This window comes from Brassica napus, chromosome A7, assembly GCF_020379485.1.
Source record: "Brassica napus cultivar Da-Ae chromosome A7, Da-Ae, whole genome shotgun sequence".
Classification (NCBI taxonomy): domain Eukaryota; kingdom Viridiplantae; phylum Streptophyta; class Magnoliopsida; order Brassicales; family Brassicaceae; genus Brassica; species Brassica napus.
In genome coordinates, this window is record NC_063440.1 from 15,478,096 (window position 1) to 15,492,983 (window position 14,888).

The window sequence follows — 14,888 nt, forward strand, 5'->3', positions numbered from 1 at the left end:
AAGAAAAATTTCAGAAAAAAGTTTATAAAAAAGTTCGAATTTAAAAAAGTATAATTAGAAAACATATTTTTTAAAAATTTAAATAATTATTTATTATATATAATAAGTGTATAAGAGTTTTTTATCACTTAATGAAGAATTTATTTTTGAAAATGTCTATTTATTGGTGGTAAAATGAATAATGTTACCAAAAAAATGGTAAACATGAAAATTTTCCTTGATTTTAAATAACTAGACATTGGTTTCAATTGGAAAAATTGTTTAAAATACATTTGGTGATCACTTTTCAAAAATACACTTAATCAAAAAACATGTAACATTTGAATTTAGAAATTAATGATTATTATTTAGGGATTTGGAAATTTATTGGATGAGAATATGTTTATAAACTTCTATAAACATTTATAAATTATTTAGGAAAGTTAATTTAATATTTTTATCACAAATTTAAAGTATTTATGAAAATAATTATCTTTTAAAATTAAATTTGAAAATTAGTGTCAAAACTTGTGATAAAAGTGAAATTATCCCTTTTAATAATTTTATATTCACTATACTAAAATAAAATTTATATTTTTCTTCTCAAGATTGTATTTAGGGAGTTTGAAGTAATTTATACTAAAATGACATACTGTTATTCAAACATAATTTTCTTGACAAATACTGTTATTCAAACATAACTTTCTTAAGAAAATTAAAGTCACGAACTTATTATTTGATAAACATTTTTATAATATTGAAATCTTTAAGTTCTAAATTTTATGATTCTAGTCACTTTACAGTGTTTCAAGGTAAAGTTAGAATTCTCTCATTCTAGTTTTAAGAACTAAAAATCACATTCTCATAACGTTTAAAATTCATTGCAGATTTGGTATGTCAAATCGAAAAACATTTCACTTTCAGAAAAGTTAGGCGACGGACAATTCAATTTCTCAGACGAGGAAGTTGACCACTTGGTCGACCCAGTGAAGACACTTTTCCCCATATGCTTAGATTAAGAGGGGCAAGAGCCACTCCCCGATCTTATAAACTCAAAAACAAAATTTAAAAACGTAAAATTTCTTTTTACTTAGTATTTACAAAATAATATTACAGAAATTTTGTAATGAGAAAAAAGTAAATAAATATAAAATATTTTTGGGGTGTTTTCTTCGATATAATTTATTATATATCTAACTTATTACATATAATTATACATATATATATATATATCGGAAAAAATTTCATGTTTACCACTTTTATAGTACCATTATTCATTTTTACCACTATTAAAGAAACATTTTCAAAAATGTTTTTTCATTAAATGGTAAAAAATTCTTGTACCATTGTTTTCTATATATAGTAAATAATTAAAAAAAAATAAAAATAAATAATTATTAAAAAATAATAATTTTTGTAAGTTTCTGAATTATACTTTTTTAAATTCGATTTTCTATTAAAAATTGATTTTTTTTCAAAATTTCTTTTTGAAAATCAAAAATTATGTTTGAAACTATTTTTAATTTTTATATATTTTAAAGTATTTTTTTTTTTTTGGTAAAATGTTAAGCTTACCATTTTCTGAAGAAGGATACAATGTTGTTGTTGAACAACTTATTACAAGGGAGAGAAACGAAAAGAAAGGAAACAGAGCAATACAAAACAAACAGAAGAAGCTAAATGAAACTAAGGCGGGAAGAGACGGGGGTGGAAAAGTAGAGCTGCAGCAGCGAGACAGTCCCATCAGGCGGAGGTGGAGGTAGAGAAAGGAGGCGATCCCTCATTGAACGATCAACCACCTTGGCGATTGCAGCTACGGTAGAGGAAGAATCCCGGAAGATACGATGGTTCCTTTCTCTCCAGATGCTGTAAACGATGGCCTGCAGCAAAAGCTTTAAAACTGTCCCAGCACCCGAGCGTGAAGTGATGCGGGGGAGATTCATAATATCAGCCACAGAAGCAAAAGCAAGTGGAGGAGTGGGAAACATCCAACCAGCAAAGTGAGACCAAATTGCAGTTGAGAAGGTGCAGGTAAAAAACAGATGATCATGAGTTTCTGAATCCAACGAACAGAGGGGGCACACAGGAGGAACCAGCAGACCCCATGAGATGAGCCTATCTCTTGTGGGGAGTCTAGACAGGAGAGCCATCCAAGAAACAAAGGAGTACCGGGGAATCTCCTCTTTGAACCAGACCATTTTATTCCAAGAAACCAGAGGGGAGGGCTCTCTTATAATATTCCATGTAGCCTTTGAAGAAAACTTGGGAAGAAAAGAGCAAGCACCACTCCGCCAAAGGAAAGAATCCTGGCCGCGCACAGGGGACGGTGGTTGCATTGTAGAGAGAACCACCTGCAAGGTTTCCGCTTCATCAGACCTAGCCGGAGGCAGGGTCCAAAGGCCATTGGGCGCAGCTACACAGACAGAGGCGTCAAGAGGGATCCGCAGATCTCTCGTACCCCGATTGCCAAACACAGAGATTAATGGACCAAGGTCAGTCCACCAATCAAACCAGAAACTGACAGACCTCTCATCACCTACATTACATCTCATCATCTTATGTAGCTCTGGCTTGAGCTTTAACATTTGGTTGACCGTAGATGAGAAAGAAGTAGAAGTTGAAGCAGTCCAAAAGGTCTGACCTGTGAAGACATTTTCTTTAAGCCATGCAACCCATAACGAACCAGATTCCGAAAAAAAATTCCAGACCCGCTTGAGTTGGAAAACAAATTGAAACTCTTCGAGCCTTCTAATTCCCAATCCCCCCTCCTTCTTTGGCTTACATATGCTTTCCCAGCTAACTCTAGCACCCAAATTGAAACTCTTCCAGCCTTCTATTTTAAAGTATTTATTTATATATTTATTAGAATCCTGAATTTTACATTCTAAAAACTTTACACCACACCTCAACTTTAAACCCTAAGTTTATATTAGTTAACCATAAGGATATAAATGTATTTTACTCTTTATTAAAATTAAGAGTAAAAATGATGAGCAAATTAGTTCAATATACTAAAAAAAGTGCGATACTGTACAATGGGGAAAAAAATGGTAATGATGAAGGGAAAAAATTGAGGGAAAATAAGGTATGGAGTGCAAATAGGGTAGATTTTGTGTGTAGAGAGTACAAATTCTCAAAAATGATTAGTGTAAATATGAAAAAATAATATTTTAAACGTGGTATTTGTGGAATTTTTCTACCATTAATTATTAAAAAAAATGAGGGGACACACCGCTTGTACTCCACCGGGGTGCCACCGACGCGGTATCCACGCAGAACCGGCAAAGGGGACGTATCTAAGAGATTGCAATACACATTGTAAAAGTGGATTTTTAACATCGGGGAGAGTTTTGATACGGGACACATTAAAGAATTCGTTAAAAGGTAATTAACCAATGCTTATATCGCGTCTACGGTACTTGTCATGAGAAATGATACACAAACACAGTCCAATTAAAGCATGTACGTCCGATAAGAAAGTGAACTGAGGTTACTGAGCTCTTATGAAGACATCATTTGACATTTATCAAACGTTAATGTAGAAAAAAACCGTTACAAAAGATGGGTCAACAACTCAACATGTTATAAATTCTACCACTGAAACACAAATTACATAGCGTGTTATAGCCATATATACATCACTATGTGAAATGACATGGTATTTTAGAACCGTAATATCACGATTAAAAATCTATGAAAATAATAATATGAAAAATTGAAAATAATGATAAGAAACGCGAATTAAAACAAAATTTTGAAAACATATTCAAAATTAGACTAAACAAGAAACAGAAATTTGGTATTTCTCCTTAATTAAATATAAAAACATTTTGTAATATCAGATGGTTTCTGCGGAATTTTTGAATTATGATAAATCATGTGAAATTATTTTGCAACACGTAAAAGAAAGTATATGAAAAAAAAATTAGGTTCGGCCCATGGCACAGGTAGGGTACGCCATTACTTACGAAGCCAAATTTTTATTTTTTGTTTAGCTTAAGATTTTTTTCTATTCATAACACTAGGAAGGTATTATTTTGAATAGGATCTTAAGTGAATTTCACTAAAAATGGGCAGGTACTGAAAGGATTGCTTATTCTGTTTTTCTGATTTTGGGTGATGTTAATGAAAAAGGTGAATGTTTTATATATATGGAATGGTTGCTATTTTATTTGGAAAATTGCCACAAATATCATCTATACTATACTAAAAGTTAAATAAGCTTAATAGGGAGAGTGTCCACGTATGCAAAAATATTCAGACCAATCACACTATTGTATTGTGCCATGTCAGCGTTCTTCAGTCTAACCAACAGACGATATTGTTTTTCTTTTTGATGACCTTTCCGATTTCTCATTCTTAACAGTTTATCTATTTTTTTTTTCATTAACTTCGCCCATGAATCCTCTTCGACTCCTCTTTCTCTGCTCTCTCTATATCTAGCGATGAAAAAACCCTATCAATCTCCGCCGGAAATTAAGATCCACTGATTAATCAAAAAAAAAAAAAATTAAGATCCACTGAATGCGGCTTGCTTTAGTCGATCTCAGCAAAGTACGAGAATGTCGAGAACTATACTAAAAGTTAAATAAGCTTAATAGGGAGAGTGTCCACGTATGCAAAAATATTCAGACCAATCACACTATTGTATTGTGCCATGTCAGCGTTCTTCAGTCTAACCAACAGACGATATTGTTTTTCTTTTTGATGACCTTTCCGATTTCTCATTCTTAACAGTTTATCTATTTTTTTTCATTAACTTCGCCCATGAATCCTCTTCGACTCCTCTTTCTCTGCTCTCTCTATATCTAGCGATGAAAAAACCCTATCAATCTCCGCCGGAAATTAAGATCCACTGATTAATCAAAAAAAAAAAAATTAAGATCCACTGAATGCGGCTTGCTTTAGTCGATCTCAGCAAAGTACGAGAATGTCGAGAAAACTCCTTCTGGATCAGTCTTCGGAAATCGTTTCTCAGCAGGTATGGTTAATCCCTCAAAGAAGTTGGCCCTAAGAGTGATTTGTAACATAAAGTGTTCATATTTTGTTTCGTGTCGGATGCATGGTGATGTTAATTTTATTTGGCTGTGTGTGGTGATGCTGATTTTGAGTTTGGCATGAACCAACACGTATGCCTTTCATATATTCATCTCTGCACTTCATCAGATTCCTTCTTTTTTTTTATTAATTCCAGCAACTTAGCTTCTACTACTTCCCTAATGATTTCATTGTCCATTCAAAATATTTTTTCCTTTCAGCTATGTGATGGATGTGGCATGTTATTTAGAGAATTGTCCAGATTTGTATTGGAAAGATGCATCTGCAGCCACAAGGGTCTGACAGATTCCATTTACCCACATGGAAACCAGAGCTACGTACATAGAGGTCTCTAAAACTAAATTAATTATTTCATTGACTCAAGTTTTTCAACTTTTCTCTGATTATATATAGTGTTATCCAGTCTCTTTTTTGCCATCTTTCATCACTCTCTCTCTCTCTCTGTTTTCGCAGCTTGCTCAACAAAAGGGAAAATGCAGTTGTAAATACATTTCTGGTGGTATATTCAAGGTACTTATTCATCTTGACTAAGACTAAATCTTCTCAGTGAGTTGCTCTGTTTTTATAGATTTGAGAAGTTCTGATTTTTTTTTTCAATCTTTGTTCTTTGGCTGAATCTATTGTTCAGACGTTGTGTGTGAAATGCGCTTCTTTCTCTGTTTGTAGTTTATTTTCATGTTTTTTTTGGGTTTATGTATATATATACAAACATGTATGAGTCAGACATTACAAATTCTTGATGTTTCACTTCAAGTCAGAATCTCACTATTGTATTGTGGGATATGTTGAATATGACATGGAGGCTGATCTAGACTCCTGGTTAAGAGATCTGTCAGTTTCAACAACAAGACTCTAGAGCCCACGATCTTAGGATTTTGTGGTAAAATGGTTGTTGAGAAATCCATTCCCTTCAAATGGATGCAACCGGAGAGAATGATCTCGCTCTGAGTTACACATTGTTGAGATTTTTAGATAAATTTCAGTTCTTGATCTGAGGAACCCCAAACGAAGCTGCTCTTAAGTTACATAAATTTTACAAAAGATTTGGTACCAGGTGAAAGCTCGCAGGCTGTGCAGTGCTCGTCGAGCAAAGGTGTTACCTGTTAGTGTTTTGATCTCAAAACTTCTGGTGTTATTGTGTTGTCGTGATCTTATGTTGTATGATAAATCCCCTTTGTTTCAATCACAGGCAGAAACTCTTAGACTTTGGTGAGGTAAAGATAAGTTATATATCATTCTTTGATATCAAGAAACATGAAACCGTGAATTCCAGGTGGGATCTCGAGCTTGGACAAGAGCAGATGAGGTTGGTAAAGGTTTGTGACCTTTGACATCGGTATGGACATAACCTTCATTTTTACTATAAGTTGCTCCACTTCCAGAGTAGAGACCTTCTACTGGTAATTACTTCTCACAGGCTCCTTTTCCCCCATTTATGTCAAAAGGTTTGTGCCAATCAAAAATAAACTTAGATGTGTTTGATTGAAATGTTACAGGTTTGATATTGGCAAGGAGAAAGAAGTAAAACTTGTGAAGAAGTGTCTCGGTTGAAACTTCAACATTAATTAAGTACCTTGGTCTGGTTAGTATCTATTTCTTTTTGTTGACATGATTATGCTTTGTGTATATGGAAAGGCAAGCTTCTGAGGTTTTTCTGAAAGACGGGAAATTCTTTTACAAGAACAGTGGAGATATGCTTCAAACTTCTTCTATGAAAGATAGTGATCCACAAAAATTTTGGTGCTCAGCACATCAAAAGTGTTATATGTTCGGAAGAAGGGGAAGTTTTAACAGTTAAGCTTCTTAGCTGGAGGAGCTAATGTTGCTGCATGAAGAATTGTTGTTTAAAATGGTGTTCTTACGGCTGTTTGGCCATTGTCCATGCTTGGTAGCAATTTTTAATTTTAGTATAGTAGATCATATAAAAATATAGATTGAAATTAACTGTGTTGTGAGTATTGTTTTATAGCTAATAAGAAAACTGTGAAAATTTAATTTCAAAAAGCTTCAGAAATAAATGAGTATTACAGAAGTTTTTAAAGTAATATATAAGAAAAGTTCACAATATCTTATGCAAAATATTTTGTTGAGAATATTTTTTAAGAAGTCACGAAAAGATTAATTTGAAATTTATTAAAATACAAATTAACAATAAAACTATGTATTTATAATATATAATATAAAATCTGGTGTGTGGCATCGAGAAAAAAATCATAATCAGATAAATAAGTATTTAGATTAAACACAAATAAGTGTTTGAGAACTTTAAACTAATTTTCAATCACTTAAATTCAACAAAAACTATTTTTTTAAAAAAATTAACCATTATCTAAATATTCCAATATAAATATTTTTGTCTGAAGGGGTTAATTACTCAAAACTCAACTCTAAACCCTAAACCGTTAATCATAAACTTTTTTTTTTTTGAAAATACAAACGCTAAACCCAAAACCATCAATCCTAAATCCTTTTTTCTTTAAATATGAACCATAAATCCTGAAACATCAACTTGAAACCCTATACCCCGAAACATCAACTCTAGACCCTAAACCTTAAACTTCAACTCTAAACCCTAAACCATCAACACTAAACCTTAAACTATCAACACTTTACCCTAAAAAGTAAACTCTAAACCCTAAAAAATTAACCCTAAACCCTAAAACATCAACTCTAAACCCTAAACCTTCAACTCTAAACCTTAAACTCAAAACCCTAAATCCTAAACCCTAGGGTTTAGATTTGAAGGTTTAGGGGTTTAGGGTTTAGGGTTTAAATTTAGGGTTTAGAGTTGATGATTTAGGGTTTAGATCTGAAGGTTTAGAGTTTAGGATTTAGAGTTGACGTTTCGGGATTTAGGTTTTAGAGTTGATGTTTCATGGTTTAGGGTTTAGAGTTGATGATTTAGGGTTTAAAGTTGATGTTTTAAGTTTAGATTTTGAGTTTAGGATTTACTTTTAGGGTTTAGAGTTGATGTTTTAGGGTTTAAATTTGAAGGTTTAGGATTTAGGGTTTAGAGTTGATGTTTCGGGGTTTAGAGTTTAGAGTTGATGTTTCATGGTTTAAGGTTTAGAGTTGATGATTTAGGGTTCAGAGTTGATGTTTTAAGTTTAGATTAGTTAATCATATATTTTTTTTGTCAAAGTTAATCAAAAGGTTATAAATGTCTTTTATCTTTCATTAAATATGAGGGTAAAATTGGTTAGTGTAAACATGAAAAGTAGTACTTTGAAAATTGTATTTTTGACAATTTCCCAAGATTTTAGCTGAAACTTAAAAATATTAACTATTCATCACTTTTTGTTAATCTATACTATATTAAAAGGGTTATATGAGCATCAGAGAGGATGTCCACGTCAGACAATAAAATCAGCCAATAGGAAAACAGCTCTCCGCCACGTCAGATAGGCAATGACAAATCTAACTTTTTCCAAAATGAATCCCGGCCCCTTTCTCTTCGTCTTCTCCGTCTCTCGACATTCCTAGATCCAGATTTTGTTTCTCCTTTTCTTTTCTCATTCTCTTCCTTTACTTCATAGTTGATAGTACTTTCTGATTTGTGTTGAGAGTAAGCAACGCGGCAAGAGATGTGGAGGTGAAGTGTGCCATGGAAGACGACGGTGGCTTAAGATCGTTGAGGTGTAGCCGAGCACAGCGACGTCGGACCTGAAGATAGTGGACCATAGCCATCTATCCCACCGACCACCGTCATCTCTATCTCTCTCTTAATTCAACGGCGGAGGAGGATAAGTATTAAATCCCGGTATGAAAGATACTACAGGTATGAAAGATTGTCCGTTTTATCTAAAAACTGTTCGGTTCGGTTATGGTAGACATGGCATTTACAATCAACTGTCCTACTCATTCCCCACCGATTGTAAGGTGCAGTTTTTAGATTTATGTTTTTTTATCAAGTTTGAGAGTGATTAGCCATGTCCATTTCAGTGGGGTTAAACGTTTTTTATTTTGATTATCAGGCCAGAACTTTTGATTGGAGATTTGATAAGAGAACTCAGAAGCTACACGACAGAAAGTCAAGATATATGCCAGTGAATATGTTAACTAAACTGAATGTGATTTTATGTTTATACTTTCTTGAATTCATTTTAGGTTTGGTTTAACGTTGTCTTCGTATTTTGATTCTCAGGCTAGAACAATGGATTTGAGGGCGAGCAGATCCACATGGATATCAAGATCCAAATCAGAAGCCAAAGATTCAGGCGAATAAAGATAAGTAGAGATGTGAGAGACGTGACCAACAGCTTCTCGAACAAAATCCAAAAAGACCACATAATTTCGCAGAGGAGAAGCTACAGTAGAGAAGATATGTGGTCAGATCTCTGTTGGTCGAAACATTGGGTACGTTTTCTTCTGTGTTTAGTGCTTAGTTGATCGCCACCTGTCTCTGTCTCATTAGTAGATTTTTATTTGACAGTACCACTAGAGTTCTGAGATCTGGTTGCAAGATTAACTTCCTTAGGAGGAGGAGGCAGAGATTAGCCTCACTCGAGAAGAATAGAAAGAAGCTTGCTCCTGCCCCCAACAAACCGGTTAAGATTTCATTAAAAACCCTTAGTGACCGAGATTAGTTTCTGTCAAAATGCTTGAATCATTTTTTGCTTGCAGGACACGTTTTTGATTGCTCCTGGAGTTAGCGTCCTGGCCGGGACGCTTTCTGCTGCTGAAATTGCCTCTGTCATTAACAAGTATGGATCTCCTCGCCCTAGAATGGAAAGGTAAGACTAGAAGAAAACAAAAAAAAAATTGCTTTGATCAGAACGAAAAAAAACATCAAGGTTAGAGTTTTTAACAAAGAGCATCTAGAAATGCAAAGTTAAGAGCTATTGAAGACTTAAGGAAGGCTAAACTGAGAGCTCGAACTTTTGATGAAGCAGCAGATGGAGGAGAACGGAAGTCTTTGCAGTAGCCAAATGGTCGAGCGCTCCTCAAAAATATTTTAGAGATGCAGTGATCGAGATGATCATAGAGAATGGTATCAACCACCAGGAAGAACTCAAAGAGGTTCTCATTTGTTATCTCAGATTCAACACCGACGAATATCATGTCGACATGAACATCAATATGTTTCAGCAGGTGCAGATTGATTTAATTTTCATTAATTTTGCCGTAGAATAGTCATATATCCCTATATATAAATGTGTGTCTGTGTGTTGAATCAGATGTTTAAGACATGGGAAAAAATTATGGAGGAAAGACTAAGGGGGAAACAAAATGATACTTATAGCAAACTTGGGAGTGAAGAAACTGGTGTCTCAGTGGAAAAGGTGAAAGCGAAGTGGTGGGGGAAGTTAAGGAGTACTAGGTATTAATGGCCTGTTTCTTTTCTCGAGATGCAGATCTTTTTTTCAAAACACGTTTAGTGTCATTTGAGGTTTTGGTTTTGTTGCTGAGAAGGTTCCATGGCATTAAAATTGAGTTATGTTTCTCATGGCCATCCAAATCGTATATAAAATTTAGTAAATAATTTTTATTAAATTTGCATCTGTGATGTCAGAGGATACAAAAACATGTGGCTGGCCAGCGTTGTGGATTATTTTTGTTATCTGGAAAAAAAGGACATGGATTTTCAAATCAGAAATCAGTTTTTTAAGACTTTAACCATCATATTTTACAACTAAATTTGAATTTTTATTTTTCCAGAAATTCCAAAATTTTATGTATAAGGCCACATAAACTCAAGAATACACGATTCATTAAATAATTACTTTTACGTTCAAATAAAATAAGTTGTTTTAGTGAATATTTTATATTGACATTTTCCTCTTTTCTGCTATATGACATATTCATGTTAAACACAACAACATTAGGTGGTTAGTGAAATTCAACAATCAGAAAAAGATTTTCAATAAACAAGTATCATCAGATAAAATTTAAATTTTATAGTTGATTTGGTTACGAAGATAGAAAAACCCTTCAAAAACATATTTCTATGAAAGATTTTGTTCATGCAAAATGGTCAATGCTACATATATTACATTATTTACATTTTAAATGTATAAAATATATATCAAAATAATTTATATAAATGGCTTGCAAGTATTAAAAATGAGAAAATAAAAGATTCCAATTAGCCGAAATAAAGCAGTACTAAATACATATGAAGAACTCGACCATAAAACAGTTTTACCTTTTCAATTTGTAAATAGTAAAAAAAATTCTCAAAACAAAAAATATATAATCTCATATTTTTATAATTATATTTTCTAAATCTACTTAAACTTATACATACATATACAACTAATTGGTTGGCTAGCTATACGCTAAATGTCCTCTAACTGTTAATAATGATTAGAATGTACCAAAATTTGAATATTTAAATAGAAATCTAAAGAGAACAATAAATAAACTAATTATTGGAAAACTAAACAAATCCATAAAAATAAAGATAATAAACTAGGGTCAGTGGCTACAGTCAATAGTTTAAATCAAGTGGCTATAGTCAATAGTTTAAATCTCAAATTTTTATTTTGCCATGAAAAACAAATTATTTAACTAATTTATTAATAATAAATTAGGACTTTGGACAAAAATTAAGAAAAAATAATTAAATAGCAATTACTATTTATAAAAGAAAGTTTTGGCTATTAAAAAAAAATTAAATCTAAAAAATTACATTGCGAAGATTTTCTTTAATTGTTACCTCCAGTCTATTATGTATATATTATTAGATTTCCATCTTTATTTATAATATTATACCAATTAAATTTGTGTAAAGGTCAATTTAGGTTAGATCATTACCAATTGATGCATTTGGCTTCTCGCTATACTACCTCCATCATAAACTGCTTAATATTTAACTTTAAGAGTCTAAAATAATAATCGAAGTATGTTTATACTCTAACATACATACGATATTGCAAGGTTGTGTATTTTATACACAATACTAATGACAAATATATCTGCATGTGTAATGCACATAATCAATCCAAAGTACTTTATGTAGTATCTAAGCATGAAATCGTTTATAATGAAATCTTCCACAGGTTTCACAGTATTATAATAAACACTTATTTACAAAATAATAAATACCAAACACATTTTAAAATTGAACTATCATATTAAAACAAATAAATGATATAATATAGCACATAATAAAAGTACTCTATTTTAAACTTTTCTATGTTTAAGTTATACTCCCTCTATTTCAAAATTATCAATGTTTTGGATAACAAAAAAAGTTTTAAAAGATATTTATTTTTTTACATTCTCAATGTATTTTTACTAGGTTATAATTGTAAATTGTAAATTGTAAACTTCGAAATAAGCAAATTGTGATTACTGAATTTTGACCGGTTAAAAATTATAGAAAATAGTTAATCACAAAGAATAATATATTTATAATCAATATATAAGATAAGTTTTTATATGTATGAAAATTTAAAACTTACATCTTTTAAACATTAATCTATAAACAAACAAACCGCGCGTAGCGCGGTAAAATCTCTAGTTTTAATAATAAATAAACAACAAAGAGTGAGAGGTTGTTCTGTGGATTTTGTTTTTGGTTTTACTTTAGAAAATAATCTGTGAATTGTTTTTTTTTGCTTTAATTGTTTTGTTATATATTTATTTTCAAAGCACTGAATTAAATCTTTAGAAAAGTTGATTTTGAAAACTAATATATTATTTTTTAAAAAAATTATACTGTATCTTTAATTTTAAAAGCTAAATTATGATTGTTTAAAAAAAAAACAGATTTATAGAAAAAGTGAATGTCTAAAACATTTACCACCATTACCAATCAATCTCTGAGTTTATTCATTTCAAATTCGTTGGACAACATAATAAATTAATTTGCGTATTATTACTTATATTTTTGGTAGTCAATTTTGAAATAATATATATACATGCTTTTATAAAAAATAAACAAGCTAAAATTAATTAATAATTATAAGAAGAAATTTACCCGGGCATAGCCCGGGCAAAGACCCTAGTATTCATAGTAACATTTTTTTATGTTTATACGAACCACTTTACATTGACTAAAAGTGAAGGGTAAAAGTCATTTATACCCTTATGATTAACTAATCTAGATTTGGGTTTAGAGTTGAATGGTGGATATAGTTTTTGGAACGTGAAATTTAAGATTCTAATAAATATATAAATAAATACTTTAAAAAAGATTTAAAAAGTTTTAAAAATAATATTCGATTTTCGAAAAGAAATTTTGAAAAAAAAATTCAAAAAAAGTTCAAAAAAGAAATTTATAAAAGTTTGAATTTGAAAAGTACAATTCGAAAACAAAAAAAAAAATATTTATTTTTATTTTTTTATTTATTTATTTTATATATATAGAAAACAATGGTATAAGAGCCTTTTGCCATTTAATGAATAATGTATTTTTTAAAATATCCATTTAGTGGTGATAAAGATATATATATATATATATATATATATATATATATATTTATAAACAACAAGTATTCATTAGCTCTTTATAAAAAAGAAAGAAAATCTGTAGAACTCAATTTATATTCACATTTGTACACTTTTTCAGTTCGTTACATGTATATGGTTAGAAACACCAAAATACACAAAGAATTTGTAATAGAGATTAACCAAATTGAAAAGAATATTTATGCATAACATACGATAACCAAAAAAAGAAGGTTAATTAGGGTTTAAAATTAGTAAAAATGATCAGGCAATACTCCCCAAGATTCTGATTCAGAGTATGCTCTCATCCACCAAAAAATGTAATGACTATCAGAAACGAAATAGTTTTCTTTTTTTTTAAGTCCAGCGACTTTTATCCTAAAAAAGAAAGAAGAATAGGAACGAAACAAGGATATTTATTTTGTTAGATTTTGGAAAAAAAAATAGAATTTCTATCATGAATAATAAACTAAACATCCTTTTTCGTAGTTAAAAACCACGATGGGCTGAAATACCTACTTTTATTTTTACAAGGAATGCTTTATTAAAAGATTAAATTATTACTCAACAAATAGAAATTAAAAGTTGTAAAGGATGAGATGAATTTAGAAGCGCGTTTTTTTAGACTTTTGAGCAGACATAATTCTATTGGTATAATTCGGGACCCCATATATATTTTTATTTAATCCATTTTAGAACACATTATATCCATCTAAATAATACTAATCTGGTCCTTATATTTATTTATGGCCCCTGAGGAGCCGTATAAGGCAAAGACTTCATGCACGGTTTTGTAATAGCGATGAGAATAGTAATTTTATCACCGACTATGATTATCTAACAGTTTAAATACAGTTAATATAGTTGAGGCATTATATCGCAGGAGGAATCAATTACAACAGTCCCTCATTAACCATTCCACCATGGAGAAGAGCACACCCTCAGAGATGAAGTTAACCTGAAGATGCGTGAGTTTTTCTCTTTCCACAAGCAGGAGCAATAAAGAATAACTTGCACAAGAAGTTTCAAGATAGTTCTGAGACTTGAAGATGAAGAGAACCTTTGTTGCTCAAGCAACTGAGAGATTGACGTAATCGTTTTGTGGAGATGAGGAAATAAACTGGCCACGAAAATGAGACCGCAAAGCATAAGTGTACACAATGTGCTGATATAAATATAATCAAACCAAGCAAAACAGGAGTCCGAGACAAATTCTATAGGTTTCCGACGAAGACTGGCGAATACTCCACCAAAACAGGATACCATACTGCGATTGAGCAGAAACAGAGCCTAGCGCCTTTGGTACCAAGCCAGATGACCTGCGACTGGATGAATTATTTCTTACTTTCTTTAGACAATTCTATAACTTATGATTTCAACTTCTGGAACGTACCTATTCCGCCTAAATAGAAAGTATTCTTATGGAAAATTATCAATGGCGTCCTACCCTTCGATAC

General features: G+C 31.5%; 1 protein-coding gene and 2 long non-coding RNA genes across 6 annotated transcripts; 2 read left to right on the forward strand and 1 right to left on the reverse strand.

Moving 5' to 3' along the window:
- Positions 1–1,655: 1,655 nt before the first annotated feature.
- On the reverse strand, positions 1,656–2,564 carry LOC125576148. The gene has a single exon (XM_048735537.1). It carries the CDS (start codon positions 2,562–2,564, stop codon positions 1,656–1,658), a length of 909 nt encoding a protein of 302 aa, XP_048591494.1.
- A 1,626-nt stretch (positions 2,565–4,190) lies between these two features.
- On the forward strand, positions 4,191–7,047 carry LOC125576554. 2 transcript variants are annotated; one of them, XR_007314989.1, is made up of 6 exons: positions 4,191–4,960; positions 5,238–5,364; positions 5,491–5,547; positions 6,092–6,139; positions 6,227–6,437; positions 6,534–7,047. It is a non-coding gene; the product is annotated as an uncharacterized LOC125576554 (long non-coding RNA). The 2 variants fall into 2 exon arrangements; XR_007314988.1 differs by having other exon boundaries at positions 4,197–4,960; positions 6,092–6,437.
- A 1,218-nt stretch (positions 7,048–8,265) lies between these two features.
- LOC125576555 lies at positions 8,266–12,991 on the forward strand. Of its 3 annotated transcripts, XR_007314991.1 has the most exons (7): positions 8,270–8,916; positions 9,012–9,083; positions 9,182–9,393; positions 9,470–9,584; positions 9,661–9,770; positions 9,930–10,128; positions 10,215–12,991. It is a non-coding gene; the product is annotated as an uncharacterized LOC125576555 (long non-coding RNA). The 3 variants fall into 3 exon arrangements; XR_007314990.1 differs by having other exon boundaries at positions 8,266–8,916; positions 9,012–9,393; XR_007314992.1 differs by having other exon boundaries at positions 8,273–9,083.
- Positions 12,992–14,888: the final 1,897 nt, after the last annotated feature.